At 41.5% G+C, this 12,196-nt stretch overlaps 2 protein-coding genes across 2 annotated transcripts in view; one reads left to right on the plus strand and one right to left on the minus strand.

Annotated features, from left to right (window-relative positions):
- The window catches only part of TRAF6 (TNF receptor associated factor 6), a 35,072-nt gene extending 33,300 nt beyond the window's left edge, over window positions 1–1,772 (plus strand). The window contains exon 7 of the mRNA XM_063438306.1: window positions 263–1,772. Within this exon, the coding sequence (XP_063294376.1) occupies window positions 263–1,177 (915 nt within the window). The 3' untranslated portion in view covers window positions 1,178–1,772. The remainder of the gene's footprint in view (window positions 1–262) is intronic.
- Window positions 1–12,196, minus strand: part of IFTAP (intraflagellar transport associated protein) — a 526,063-nt gene that overhangs the window by 168,156 nt on the left and 345,711 nt on the right. The gene's annotated exons all lie outside the window — the stretch shown is intronic.

Genomic DNA, 12,196 nt, shown 5'->3' on the forward strand with positions numbered 1-12,196 from the left:
GCCGGTGCCTGGTTGTGGTTAACACCTTCATGTGCTACGTTTCTGGGAGGCACTATAGCCGCTACAGCCAAATTTTTACCTAATGTATACATTGCCCCACATTTGTGGGCGCCTAGAGTGTCCCTATAAAAGCAGTATGTAAAATCTGTCTGTGGATCCATGACCAGAGTAGATTTGAACTTCACGGTTATATATATATATATATACATGGTAGATGCTGGTTTCCTTTTAATATATGCATTTTATTTTTTATGTTCTTCAGATGCAGCGGAATGAGCTGGCTCTTCACCTGCAGGAATTCACCCAGGCTCATATGCAGATGATGGCACACACAGTGTTCAACATCAGCAGCAGTCTTACCCCTACAAGCCCTCTATCCAACCTCTCCTTTACAAACCTAGGAGCATTTCAGCCTGGTCCTCCCTCTGTGCTTCCGGTCCATTCATCTCTTCTGTCACATCAGCATGACTGCAGCCAGGAGACACAGCACTTGAGGGAGACCATCGACCAGCTGGAGGGGCGCTTGGTGAGACAGGATCATCAGATTCGAGAACTAATCGCCAAGATGGAGACACAGACCAACTATGTCACCGAACTTAAACAAACAATACGGTCCCTGGAGGACAAAATGGTAGAAGTAGAGGCTCAGCATTGCAATGGCATCTTTGTATGGAAGATTGGTAATTTCAGTACACACCTGAAAAACCAAGAGGAGGACAGACCAGTGGTAATACACAGCCAAGGGTTTTACACTGGTAAGCCTGGATACAAGCTCTGCTTAAGACTGCACCTTCAGCTTCCCAGTGCGCAACGCTGTTCCAATTATATCTCCCTCTTTGTTCACACCATGCAAGGGGAGTATGACAGCCTCCTTCCTTGGCCTTTTCAGGGAACCATACGTCTTTCTGTCCTTGACCAGTCCGAAGGCTCTGTTCGACAGGATCAAGAGGAGGTGATGGAAACTAAGCCAGACCTTTTGGCTTTCCAGAAGCCCACAAGTTTTCGCAACCCTAAGGGATTCGGCTACGTCACTTTTATGCACATTCAAGCACTGAAGCAGCGGCAGTTTTTAAAAAATGACACTCTTCTAGTACGCTGCTCTGTCATCACACACACAGAAGCAAATAGCCTGCGTAGGGAAGGATTTAATCCACGCAGTTCAGATGGAACACTATGATCGCAGGGCTCCAAAGGAACCTATATTCTTGTAAATGGTGTTATGTTCTCAATTTCTTTTATTCTTTAAAGGGATACTAAGTGCATCAAAACAACTTGAGACTTTGTAAAGCAGATTTAGTGTATTGATCATGCCCGCAAAGTCCCCACTGTTCAAATCTCTGCCATTTCGAAGTTAAATCACTTTTGTTTCTGTTTATGCATCCTCCCCTGGCTGTGACTGACACAGCCCACATGAGAAAAATGGTTTAGTTTACACTCAGATGTTAACTTACTTTAGAAGTTTTTATTTCCTGCTCTGTTAACTATATTTTACTCGCACACAGAGGGCCCCTGCAGGTTCTAGAAGGCTATTAACAGAGGATAAAAGATTTTAGATTAAACAAACCGTGCAATACAGGAACCTAAAATATATCTGTGCCTTTTTAGGAAGTGTTTCGGAAGCCTGTATGGTCACATGCAGAGAGGTGTAAACAAAATGACTTACTCCTAAATGGTAGAGAACATAATAGGAGATGTAGTCAAAAGCATTTGTACACGTTATGATGTTCAGACTATAGTATAAAACTTAAATAAAATTTGCATTTATTATTCAATTCGTATATTTCTTGCACCAAAAGTAGGACGGCTGTATTGTCCTAAAGGTTGTTCATTTTATATTCAGTTCACTGCTTGATCCACCTAGAGTTCCTTTGATGCCTACTGAAATTCTACCTTAAATGGAAAAAAAACACATGCACCATATCCATTATTGCACACCGTGGGTGTGGAAATTTAAAAACTACTTGTCCAAGCGGCTACAGTAGCCCAATCCAATTGTCAGTCATGAAAATCTATTTGCCCCGACACAAAATAATTTAGTTTGGGATCCTTCTTCGACCTAGAAATTAGCAGGCTTATTCACTAAACTATGAATTTTCCCAGATTAAAACTGAGGCCAAAATAGCTGATCTAGAAAAATACGCCAATCACGCTATAGTCTATTTTAATATGCAAAAAATGGGAATTTAGGATCTCATCTGTGTGTGCATAGTGTGCTGACTGTACATAATCTGTCTGGTATACCGTATGTTTACTGTTTGTGATGTGTCCTGGCTTTACATTTTGTGTGCTGAATGTGTGGTTTTGTATTTCTGGTGTGCGGATAGAGGACATACAATTAGAGTTGCAAAGGTTAAAAAAATATCGAAGTATTACTTTACTGAGAAGGTAGTGGATGCATGGAATACCCTTACAGCTGAAGTGGTATAGATTAACACAGTGAGAGAGTTTAGGCATAAGACTATCCTAGATATAAGATAAGGCCAGGGACTGATGAAAGTGTTTTTTAAAAATATTGGGCAGACTAGATGGGCCGAATGGTTCTCGTCTGCTGTCACATTCTGTTTCTATGTTGTGTGTGTGTGTGTTAAATGTTGGTGGGGTGGGGGATAATGTATCACGCTGAAGTAAAGTTTGGAATCACTTCAAGTGCCTCCCAGAAGGTTGACTTGCAAAATGCAAATTCTGCAGTAAGGAAGTGAGCATGGATGGGGCGAGTAAAGGGCCATCTCACAAGTGCTGGTATGAAGTAACATCTGCAAAGATACCACAATTCTGCATTAGTGAGCAAAGAAGCAGAACAAGAAAGTACTAGGGAAGGCAGCAAGTCTACTTTTACTGTATTTGATTCTGCGCCGATGTCACAAGCTACAGCTAGCGCTACCACCCCCACCACTACCACCATCCGTAGGCAGGACAGGAGGGATGGTGAGGTTAGTGCCCGTAGTCGGCAGGGAGGTTGTACACTTTGATTCACTGATTGAGGATTGTTTTACTGATGTTATTTTATTGTTTTCTAGTAAGTGACTGATTAGATATGCAATTTGCTTCAGTGCCATTCCTTCTGCTTTAAAAAATGCAACTCCTTCCCTTAGTAATACACAGTGTGTGGCTGCAATTTACTGCACAAGTGAACACCCCCTACACTGAGTGTGGCAGTAGTTGTGTTACAGACAAGGTATTAGTGAAGATAAAGAATGCGTTTTTAAAGCCTTTTATTTGTCTGTACAGTGCTTTCTTCTAAAGGGCTAGTTGTTGACAAGAGATAGTTGGACTCCTAATCATGCTAGGGAAGTGTCCACCAGCCCACTCTTGAACATTTTGTTGGATTACATTCCAAGGCCATGTCAAAATATGGATGTGTGTCAAAACAGCAGCCTAACAAAATCACCCACCTGATTTCCCAGGTGGGTGATTTTGTTAGGCTGCTGTTTTGAGTACTCCCACTGGCCAGTATATCTTTCTTGGTGACAGCCCACGGTGCCTTGGTATGGTAGTTGTGGAGGTCCAACCTTGCTGCAAATCATATTTGAGTTTTATGATTACTGAGCATTTCCACTGTTAGGCCTCTCTTAATCATGAGGTAGAAGCAAGAATTAAGAGGGCTTCCCACATTCTACGACAGGATATCCGTACACGGTGGAATTCTACTTTAGACATGGCATAAAGAATTTTGGAAAGGCAGAACGCAATCCATAGTCTATCTTCCTACCACTTCATTGGCATTGACTGGGGTATGAGAATTGGACAATAATAGGACAGCTACTGTCAGCTATTTTCCATTTAGAGATGTGACAGAAACTGTAGTAATGCCTATTTTGGGCAGGTCATAAAAAATAAAACGTAAATGACTCTTGCTGCTACTTCACCACGTTTTTCCAAATGCGTTTCATTGCAGTAATCTTGCCCTGCCTGCAATGTGGTGCCTGCTACCTCCGCAGACATAGTTGGGATGAGTTTTTGTTAATTTTTTTTTTTAATTTTTTTCACTGCAGGATGGTCACTGATGTCAGAGACTGTGTGGGAAAGATTTGTGGGTGGTTAATTACCCAATTAACGTTTTCCTAATTTTTCATTGATACAAGATGCCAAAATGAAAATCATTACAATCCATCATTCTAAAAATGAGTTCTCTATTTATATGGAGTTCTTCCTAATTTTTCTTTTAATCTAGATCTATAATAACTTTAGTTTGGCATCTCATAATTGGCATTTTAAAATTCGTATCCTTTCGTAACCATTCGGCTACGAAATGATACAAATGTTGCATGTCAGCACAGTCATAGGAAGCTTGTTTAGCTGTTTGAATAGCAATCTCGATTTTTATTTCGTACGAAATCCAGCCAAGCTGAACTGCAGCACAAACTTATTTCTGCCGGATTTACATTTTTTCCCCCCACAGTGCACAAGTTTGAAATATTAATCCGCTTGCAGAAAAGCACTTACTCTTTTGAGTTTTCAACTCCTGCAAACTCTACAATTGTCTGCAGGGGGCAGCAAATCCCAGAGAACAAAAGATGAAATGTAGTATAATTTAAAAAAAATAATAATAATTTGTCCTTTCATAACAGTTTTATTATGGTGGTGGTGGTGAAATATATAAAAAGGGTGCTGGGGAGTTTTATTCACTCCCAGTGTCATGCATTCCCGTTTGTGTTGCCCTGGTACTGATGCAGAATTATCTGGTTAGTTTTGCAAAATTACTCACACCCACAGAGCATGGGCCTTAATTTCTGACTTGAGTTGTGCACTGATCAGCCCTGCGGAGTCAGAACTAATTTTGAGTTCCTGGAGTCAGTATAAATATACACTCAGATTAAATGCTCAGGATATGGAGGGATATAAATCGACCTCAATAAATTGGAGAATTAGATGTTTTATAGGTTTAGGCCTATTCAGTGGTGTACATAGAATATGGCCGGTAAGGCACATGCACTAAAGTATTTTTTAGAATAATACCAGAAAAGTTTACATTATTAGAAAGATAATTTAAAGGGGTAGTATAGTGTAGTAGTACAGTCGTATAATCTTACACTATAGCTCCCTCCAAGCTTCCCCCTCCTCCCACATACCCACACTTACAGCGCATGTGGATTGGTTCCCCCGGCGGGTGACGTCAGATGCTTTGATGTCACCCGATGGGGGAGCCAATCCGCATGCGCAGCGAGTCCGCAAGCGTATTATGCCCTCTCCATAGGAAAGCATTGCTGCAATGCTTTTCTATGGGGATTTAACAGACACTGGATGTCCCCCGGCAGAGCGTGAGGGCATACAGCATCAGTTGACAAAAAGTCGCTTAGCAATCAGGAAGTGCCTCTTGTGGTTGTCTGACAGTCACTAGAGGCAGTCTTAGCATTGCAATAAAAACATCCATCTAAAACTGCTATGATTTCCATTGCAGAACTAAGAGGGACCGGGACATTGCGCCCACACTACTTCAATGAGCTGAAGTAGGTCTGGTTTGCTAAAGTGTCCGATTAATGCAGAATGTAATGCAACAATGCAAAAAAATACAGAAAACTTTGATAAGGTGAAGAAAACCGTGGTAAAGTGTATTTAATAACTGCTCACCATTTCTGCCCATAGTGACTCATAGTGTTTCGATGACACACAACTGAATAGGAGTCCTACTATTAACTCTGATACATGGTAATGGGAGCTGTCTCACACTAGCACCTTATTGGTTCCATGTTGTGTCATAATAACAACGCATTGGATCTCGGAACAATCAGTCTCATTGGTCAGTTTTAAATTAATGAAATGCACTTCATGTTCTAAAAGGCAGTTGTGCTAATTCAGTAAATTTGTTTCATTGAATTCTGCATACAATTATCTTTCTAGTGATATGTAATTCTATGACATCATTCTATAAATGACTGATGTCATCAGCCATCCGTTGTTAGAAATATATACATTTAACAAAAGGTTTCCACATTTTTGGCTACTAGTGTAATAATGTAAGAAGCCAGAACCGAAGGTTTTGTACACAGACTCCACAACACCGGCATTGCTCAGTCAGTTCCTTTTTTGTTTTTTTTTAAACTGTAATACAGAATCGATGCAAGGAAGTCCGAGGAGACCGTATCTCCAGAAGGATATTGATACCTTGGAGAGAGTTCAGAGAAGGGCAACTAAACTGGTTCATGGATTGCAGGATAAAACTTACCAGGAAAGGTTAAAGGAACTTAACATGTATAGCTTGGAGGAAAGACGAGACAGGGGGGATATGATAGAAACATTTAAATACATAAAGGGAATCAACACAGTATAGGAGGAGACTATATTTAAAAGAAGAAAAACTACCACAAGAGGACAGTCTTAAATTAGAGGGACAAAGGTTTAAAAATAATATCAGGAAGTATTACTTTACTGAGAGGGTAGTGGATGCATGGAATAGCCTTCCAGCTGAAGTGGTAGAGGTTAACACAGTGAAGGAGTTTAAGCATGCGTGGGATAGGCATAAGGCTAGCCAAGATATAAGATAAGGTCAGAGACTAATGAAAGTATTTAGAAAATCGGGCAGACTAGATGGGCCGAATGATTCTTATCTGCCATCACATTCTATGTTTCTATGTAATACCATTTTGGATACATTATATTCCCTGCTTTCATGTGCTTGCTGAACGTATGGTGACATTAACTGTTAAGGTATGAGATTATATATATATATATATATATATATCTTCATATTGCTATCTGATAGAGTATCTAGTAACAGGTTTTAAATGAGTAACATGCTCTAATGCCAATGCTAGCTTAATCTGTGCTATTGGGGGGAAAAAAATCTTTCAATTTCAGGACAACCGTTCGTTATTGCTAAAAGTGCAGCTTTTAAATGTAGCCCAAAATTGCAGAGTTGTGAATTAGCTGCATTTAGAATTTTTCCAATGTGGCTAGCAGGGCCCAGGACATTCAGTTCTCTAATCAATTTCTAGTTTAATGAATAACCATGCTAGACCTTTGGGTTTATTCACAAAATTAAAAACTGTGAATAAATATAAATTTTATTTTTAAATAGCCAGGCTGGAACAATCGGCTGGCGCTGTCCGTCAATGAGCTGATCCTGCACAGGAAGGTTTCGCTCAGGGGAGCTAACGGATTCTTTGTCCAAGAGCTTCCAGCTCTCAATGGAGGAAGTGACCTGAGCCCAGCGTACTCCAGGTTAGTAGTAGTCAAACTGCTCACAAATGGTTTGACAACTTTCAGGTTGGGTGGTGTTCATGGTACCTAATCACAACTGTGCACTTTAGTTTTTATGGTGCCTAGAGTGGGCGTTTAAATCTGATCTGTTATTTTCAGGTGTCTTTGCATATTTCACTAAAACCCCCAAAAGTGACAGATTTGGTGGGGGTCCATGACCGCGGGGTACAGGTGATGGATCTGCTATAATCACAAATACTGCAAGAGCCCATTTAAACGTGCACTCTCTAACAATCCTCCTAACGCCATATCTGTGGTGACCGATCTGTGTTGGTGATTAGGACTGACTACACATCGTATGACACATAATATTGGATAACTTGTGAAGTCTGACAATTAGATTCTGAAAATTCAGAATTGTAAGAAATGTTTATTTTCTATTGACATTTGACATTTTTCCTTGATCCCCACATTGCCAGTGACAATGATGGAATTTTTATTTTTTATTATTTTCTCTCTGTGTGAATCATCCTATCCACTAAACGTCCTTTGTTCTTAGTTTCACAATGAGTGGAAGAGAGAGTGCACATGGTAAGATCAAAGGCCAACATTTCTCTACAAATCGCAAAAGGAAAAGCTGAAAAACCCACCTGATCACCAAGTGAGTTATTCTTAATCTTTACTAGTAAAGAGAAGTAAAGCGTCTAAGGCTTGTTAGACTCCGGATTAACTCACTAAAGTGAGAACCAAGGGAAATTCAAAGTGAATTTCAGAATTTAGCTGCATTGGAATCAATCAATTCTGTTTTCAATTAGAATTCCCGGCAGTGTTTGACAGCAAATTCCAATTTAGTTTTAGACATGGTTTCTAAACTAAAAAGCTATTTAGTTTTAGTCCTATTTTAGTCATCTCCCCCAGTCCCTCCATGTGTCCCGTTCCCTCAGCCTCCCCGTGTGTCCCGTTCCCTCAGCCTCCCCGTGTGTCCCGTTCCCTCAGCCTCCCCGTGTGTCCCGTTCCCCCAGCCTCCCCGTGTGTCCCGTTCCCCCAGCCTCCCCGTGTGTCCCGTTCCCCCAGCCTCCCCGTGTGTCCCGTTCCCCCAGCCTCCCCGTGTGTCCCATTCCCCCAGCCCTCTCGTGTGTCCCATTTCCCCCAGCCCCAGTATGTCTCACCCGCCAGTGTTAATTTTGGCAAATTTCAATTTGATTTTAGTCATCTGTATTGTTTTAGTCTAGTTTTAGGCGACTTAGCTTCCTAAATTTGAATTGACAAATTTGTTAGTCAACAAAATGAACACTGATTCCCGGCAATTTTCACTTTACGGAATAGCCCTGTAAGTGTTCATGTCCAGCTGTTTGCTGCTCAGCCAGCGTTACAGCTGCCTTGGCGTGATGTGAGTATTAAGGCACTATAACTACAAATTTTAATTTATTACTGTGAATGTCGGTTTAATTTCGATATCTATGTGGATACGTGATGGGTTCATATAGAATGCTTGTACCATGAAGAACTCCTTAATTTGATTACAGATTATTTTTTTCCCCTTTGATGGGTGAGTGCCCCTCCTTAAAGTAAAAATGTTACATACAATTTATAGAACGTATTACCGTCCCCCATACTTACACCTCCTGCCTTATTCTACTGCAGGGTTTGTATTAAACACTCTCAAACAGGAAGTTTTCTACAATACCACAAGCAAGCGCCGAGTTACACTATCAGATAAACAAGCCTTGGATTTCCTTTTACTTTGACGTATCTTACAGAAACAAACCCATTCTCTTATTCTGAGTGAGGCCGACTCACTGTGATAGTCTGTGAATATCCTTTTTTTTTTTTTTTTAACTATCGTTTATAACACAAATAATTCTACATTCATTCTGTTGAATCTCATAGGTCCAAGCTGAACAAGTATTACATTTTGTCACGTCAAAGGGACCTGAAGTGTTAAGTCTCATGCTGGCCAAATGGTTTCCCAGGACCCTGCAATGTGTAAGCGAATACGGCATATGATTGATTTAGACAAATGTTCAAGCCGAGATCTAAAATGGAACCTGACCATATATAAAGGCAGTGGTGTAGCATGGTTCAACGTGTAATACGGGTCTGTACAGGGATCAGGGCACATAAATGCATGTTTGGTCTACTCATTGTACAGCGCATCAGAATACGTTGGTGCTCTGTAAATCATATCTAACTTGGCATGTGTTAAGCACTGAACAATCTGGCCTTTACATATGGTTACTCTTATAACTCCTGGCCCCAGCCTGCAGTGTAATGCTGTGATTAGGAAAACCATATATTGTTCTTGTCATCCCCAACCAGCAACAGTCACCAGGTGCCTGCAGAATAGCGTTAAAGGGAAACTACGATGCTAGGAATACAAAGTTGTATTTCTAGCACAACCCCTCTGCTTCACGCAATCCCATGGTGCACTTACCTGAATCCAGCGTTGATGTCACTCTGCACTGGTTCTGGCTCTGCCTCCGCTTCTTTTCTGCTGATGTCAGCTGGCCTTGTAGATACTGGGGCAACCTCACATCCAAATCCGGTGTTTCTTTTATCCGGTGAAAGTCAAAAATAGCAGAGGGGTTGTTGTGGTGCCTTTGTAATTGTATATGCAAAATAGAAAACAGACGGGGGAAAAAAAAAAAGAGCTGATTGTGTAGTACAGTAGTAGGCAACCTTGGGCACTGCAGATGTTGAGGATTACATCTCCCATAATGCTTGACAAAGCATCCTGGGGGGGGGGGGGGGGAGCCCAGCGCTGGAGAAAGGTAAGTGTTTAACCCCTTAACACCTCTTGAGCCCGGCGGGAGGGGGACCCTGAGGGTGGTGGGACCTATTAACACTATAGTGCCAGGAAAACGAGTGTTTTCCTGGCACTATAGTGGTCCTTTAAAGAAACTCTCCAAGCACCATAACCACTAGAAGCTGATGTGACTATTGTACTGGGTGTGCCCTGATACCCTCCCTTTTGTAAGTAGTCAAACCGCTTGTAAATGGTTTTCCAGAATTACCTGGGGTAGCCTCTTACTCTGCCACCCAGAAGCTCCTTGCACTGAGCTGGAAAGCCCTTACTGGAACGGTATTAGGGCACCTCTGGCACCATAAGAAGTGGATGTGGAGAAACATAATCGATGTTACGGTTTCTCCTCCAATACATTGTGAGCCCTGGCTGTGCCTGAACCCAATCGTGATGTAATTTGCTAGATCTGAACATAAATCTAATATAAATTTAAAAGAAAAAGTTAATAAAAGTAATTTTCAATGAGATGTATTGGCCAAAAAACACATCACAGTTCCGCTTTCAATTCCCAATCTATGTATTTTAAAACAAAAATTCCATAACGTTTGAATTTTTCTTGTCTATTATCTACAATACCCATTTTAGTAAATACACCCACTTGGTTTGGATTTATTAACCATGAGATGCACAGGAAATCCAGGATTAAGTACAATAAATGAGTCACTAAGTCACTATGCAGGAAAGCAGTAAAAATACAATGGTATCTGGGATAAGTGGGAAATCACAGTTCAGACTCAACAACATGTACTGTAACTGTGCACAAATCAATGTTTTCAGATATTCTTGGAGTTACAGGTCGGCCAATTTGCTCAAGTCCGCATTCTGACAACGATGGGGTCGAGATCCTATATCCTCCGTGTGACAGGTCACGTGCCCTTCTAGTAATGGGGGGTCGTATATCCTGACAAGCACGGGGGGCGGGGCTGCGCTGTCATTCAGCTAGATTAAGTTCTACAAACCCAGATTGCAACAGATGTGGCTGTCAGACTGTTATTACAGAGAAAACATTCTGTGTTTCTGGACTTTCAGGTCCTGGATATTCCAGCTGTTAAGTTCCTTTTAGCTTTTTTTTTTATGTGTACTTTGGTTTTGCTTTTTTTTAATCCTTTGATGTAGAGATTATAAAAATCCTGTGTCTCTGAGCCATATACCCAGCCAGCCTTACTGCTCTCTGAATCATTGCGGCTGAGCACAAATAAACCTCATGCTTGTGAAAATGGGTCTAGGCTCTAACACTTGTAGCAATTATAAGTTAAAGGGACCCTATAGGCACCCAGATCACCTCAGCTCATTGAAGTGGTCTGGGTACAGTGTCCCTGTCCCCTTTAGTCCTGCAAAGTAAAACATGCAGTGCTAAGACAGCCTTTAGTGGCTGTCTACCAGACCGCTACTAGAGGCACTTCCTGCAGTTTTACGGAATTCAACTCTGTGTAGCAACGCTGGACATCCTCACGCTTTGCATGAGGGCGTCCTGCGTCTTCAAAATTCCCATAGAAAAGCATTGATTCAATGCTTTCATACGGGGAAGGTCTAATGGGCGCGCACCATTCACCGTGGATGCGCATTAGGCTCCCCTCCCCCCCCCCCCCCCTATTGCCGATATTGGAGGAGTCAGAGCCAGCGCAGAGAGACCATGGTGCTTTAACCCCTTAAGGACACAACTTCTGGAATAAAAGAGAATCATCACGTCATGTGTCCTTAAGAGGTTAAAGAAGTAAGTGTTAAAGGGGCTTTTTAACCCCTTAATCACCGCTCGCCGTGGATTCGCATTAGGCTCCCACCCTCTATTGCCGATATCGGAGGAGACAGAGCCAGCGCAGAGGGACCATGGTGCTTTGAAGAAGTAAGTGTTAAAAGGGCTTTTTAACCCCTTAATCACCGTATGGGGGTGCAGACAATAGCTTTAGGGCAGAGGGACACTACAGCGTTAAGAATACAGTTAGGAATAGTGTTCCTTTAAGAATAGCGCTGTTTAGAGATCATATCCCTATATCAATGGTTAGAAGAAGGGGGGAAATATTAAACGTGGGAGGCTATTATGAAAGTGTCACTTTATGTAACAAATCCAGGTAATTTATTCTGCTATTGCAGTGAGAAAGACGTGTATATTGTAGTCATAAAATCCACAGAAATACAACCCACAATTAATTAATAGAACAGCACTGACCTATGGTTAAATACGCTGATTTGCAACTCCCCAGTCACTTCCCTACAATTCTCAGTTTATTGATTAAATCCCACCAGTGTTTGCAGAAT

This window comes from Pelobates fuscus, chromosome 12 (genome assembly GCF_036172605.1).
Source record: "Pelobates fuscus isolate aPelFus1 chromosome 12, aPelFus1.pri, whole genome shotgun sequence".
Lineage (NCBI taxonomy): Eukaryota > Metazoa > Chordata > Amphibia > Anura > Pelobatidae > Pelobates > Pelobates fuscus.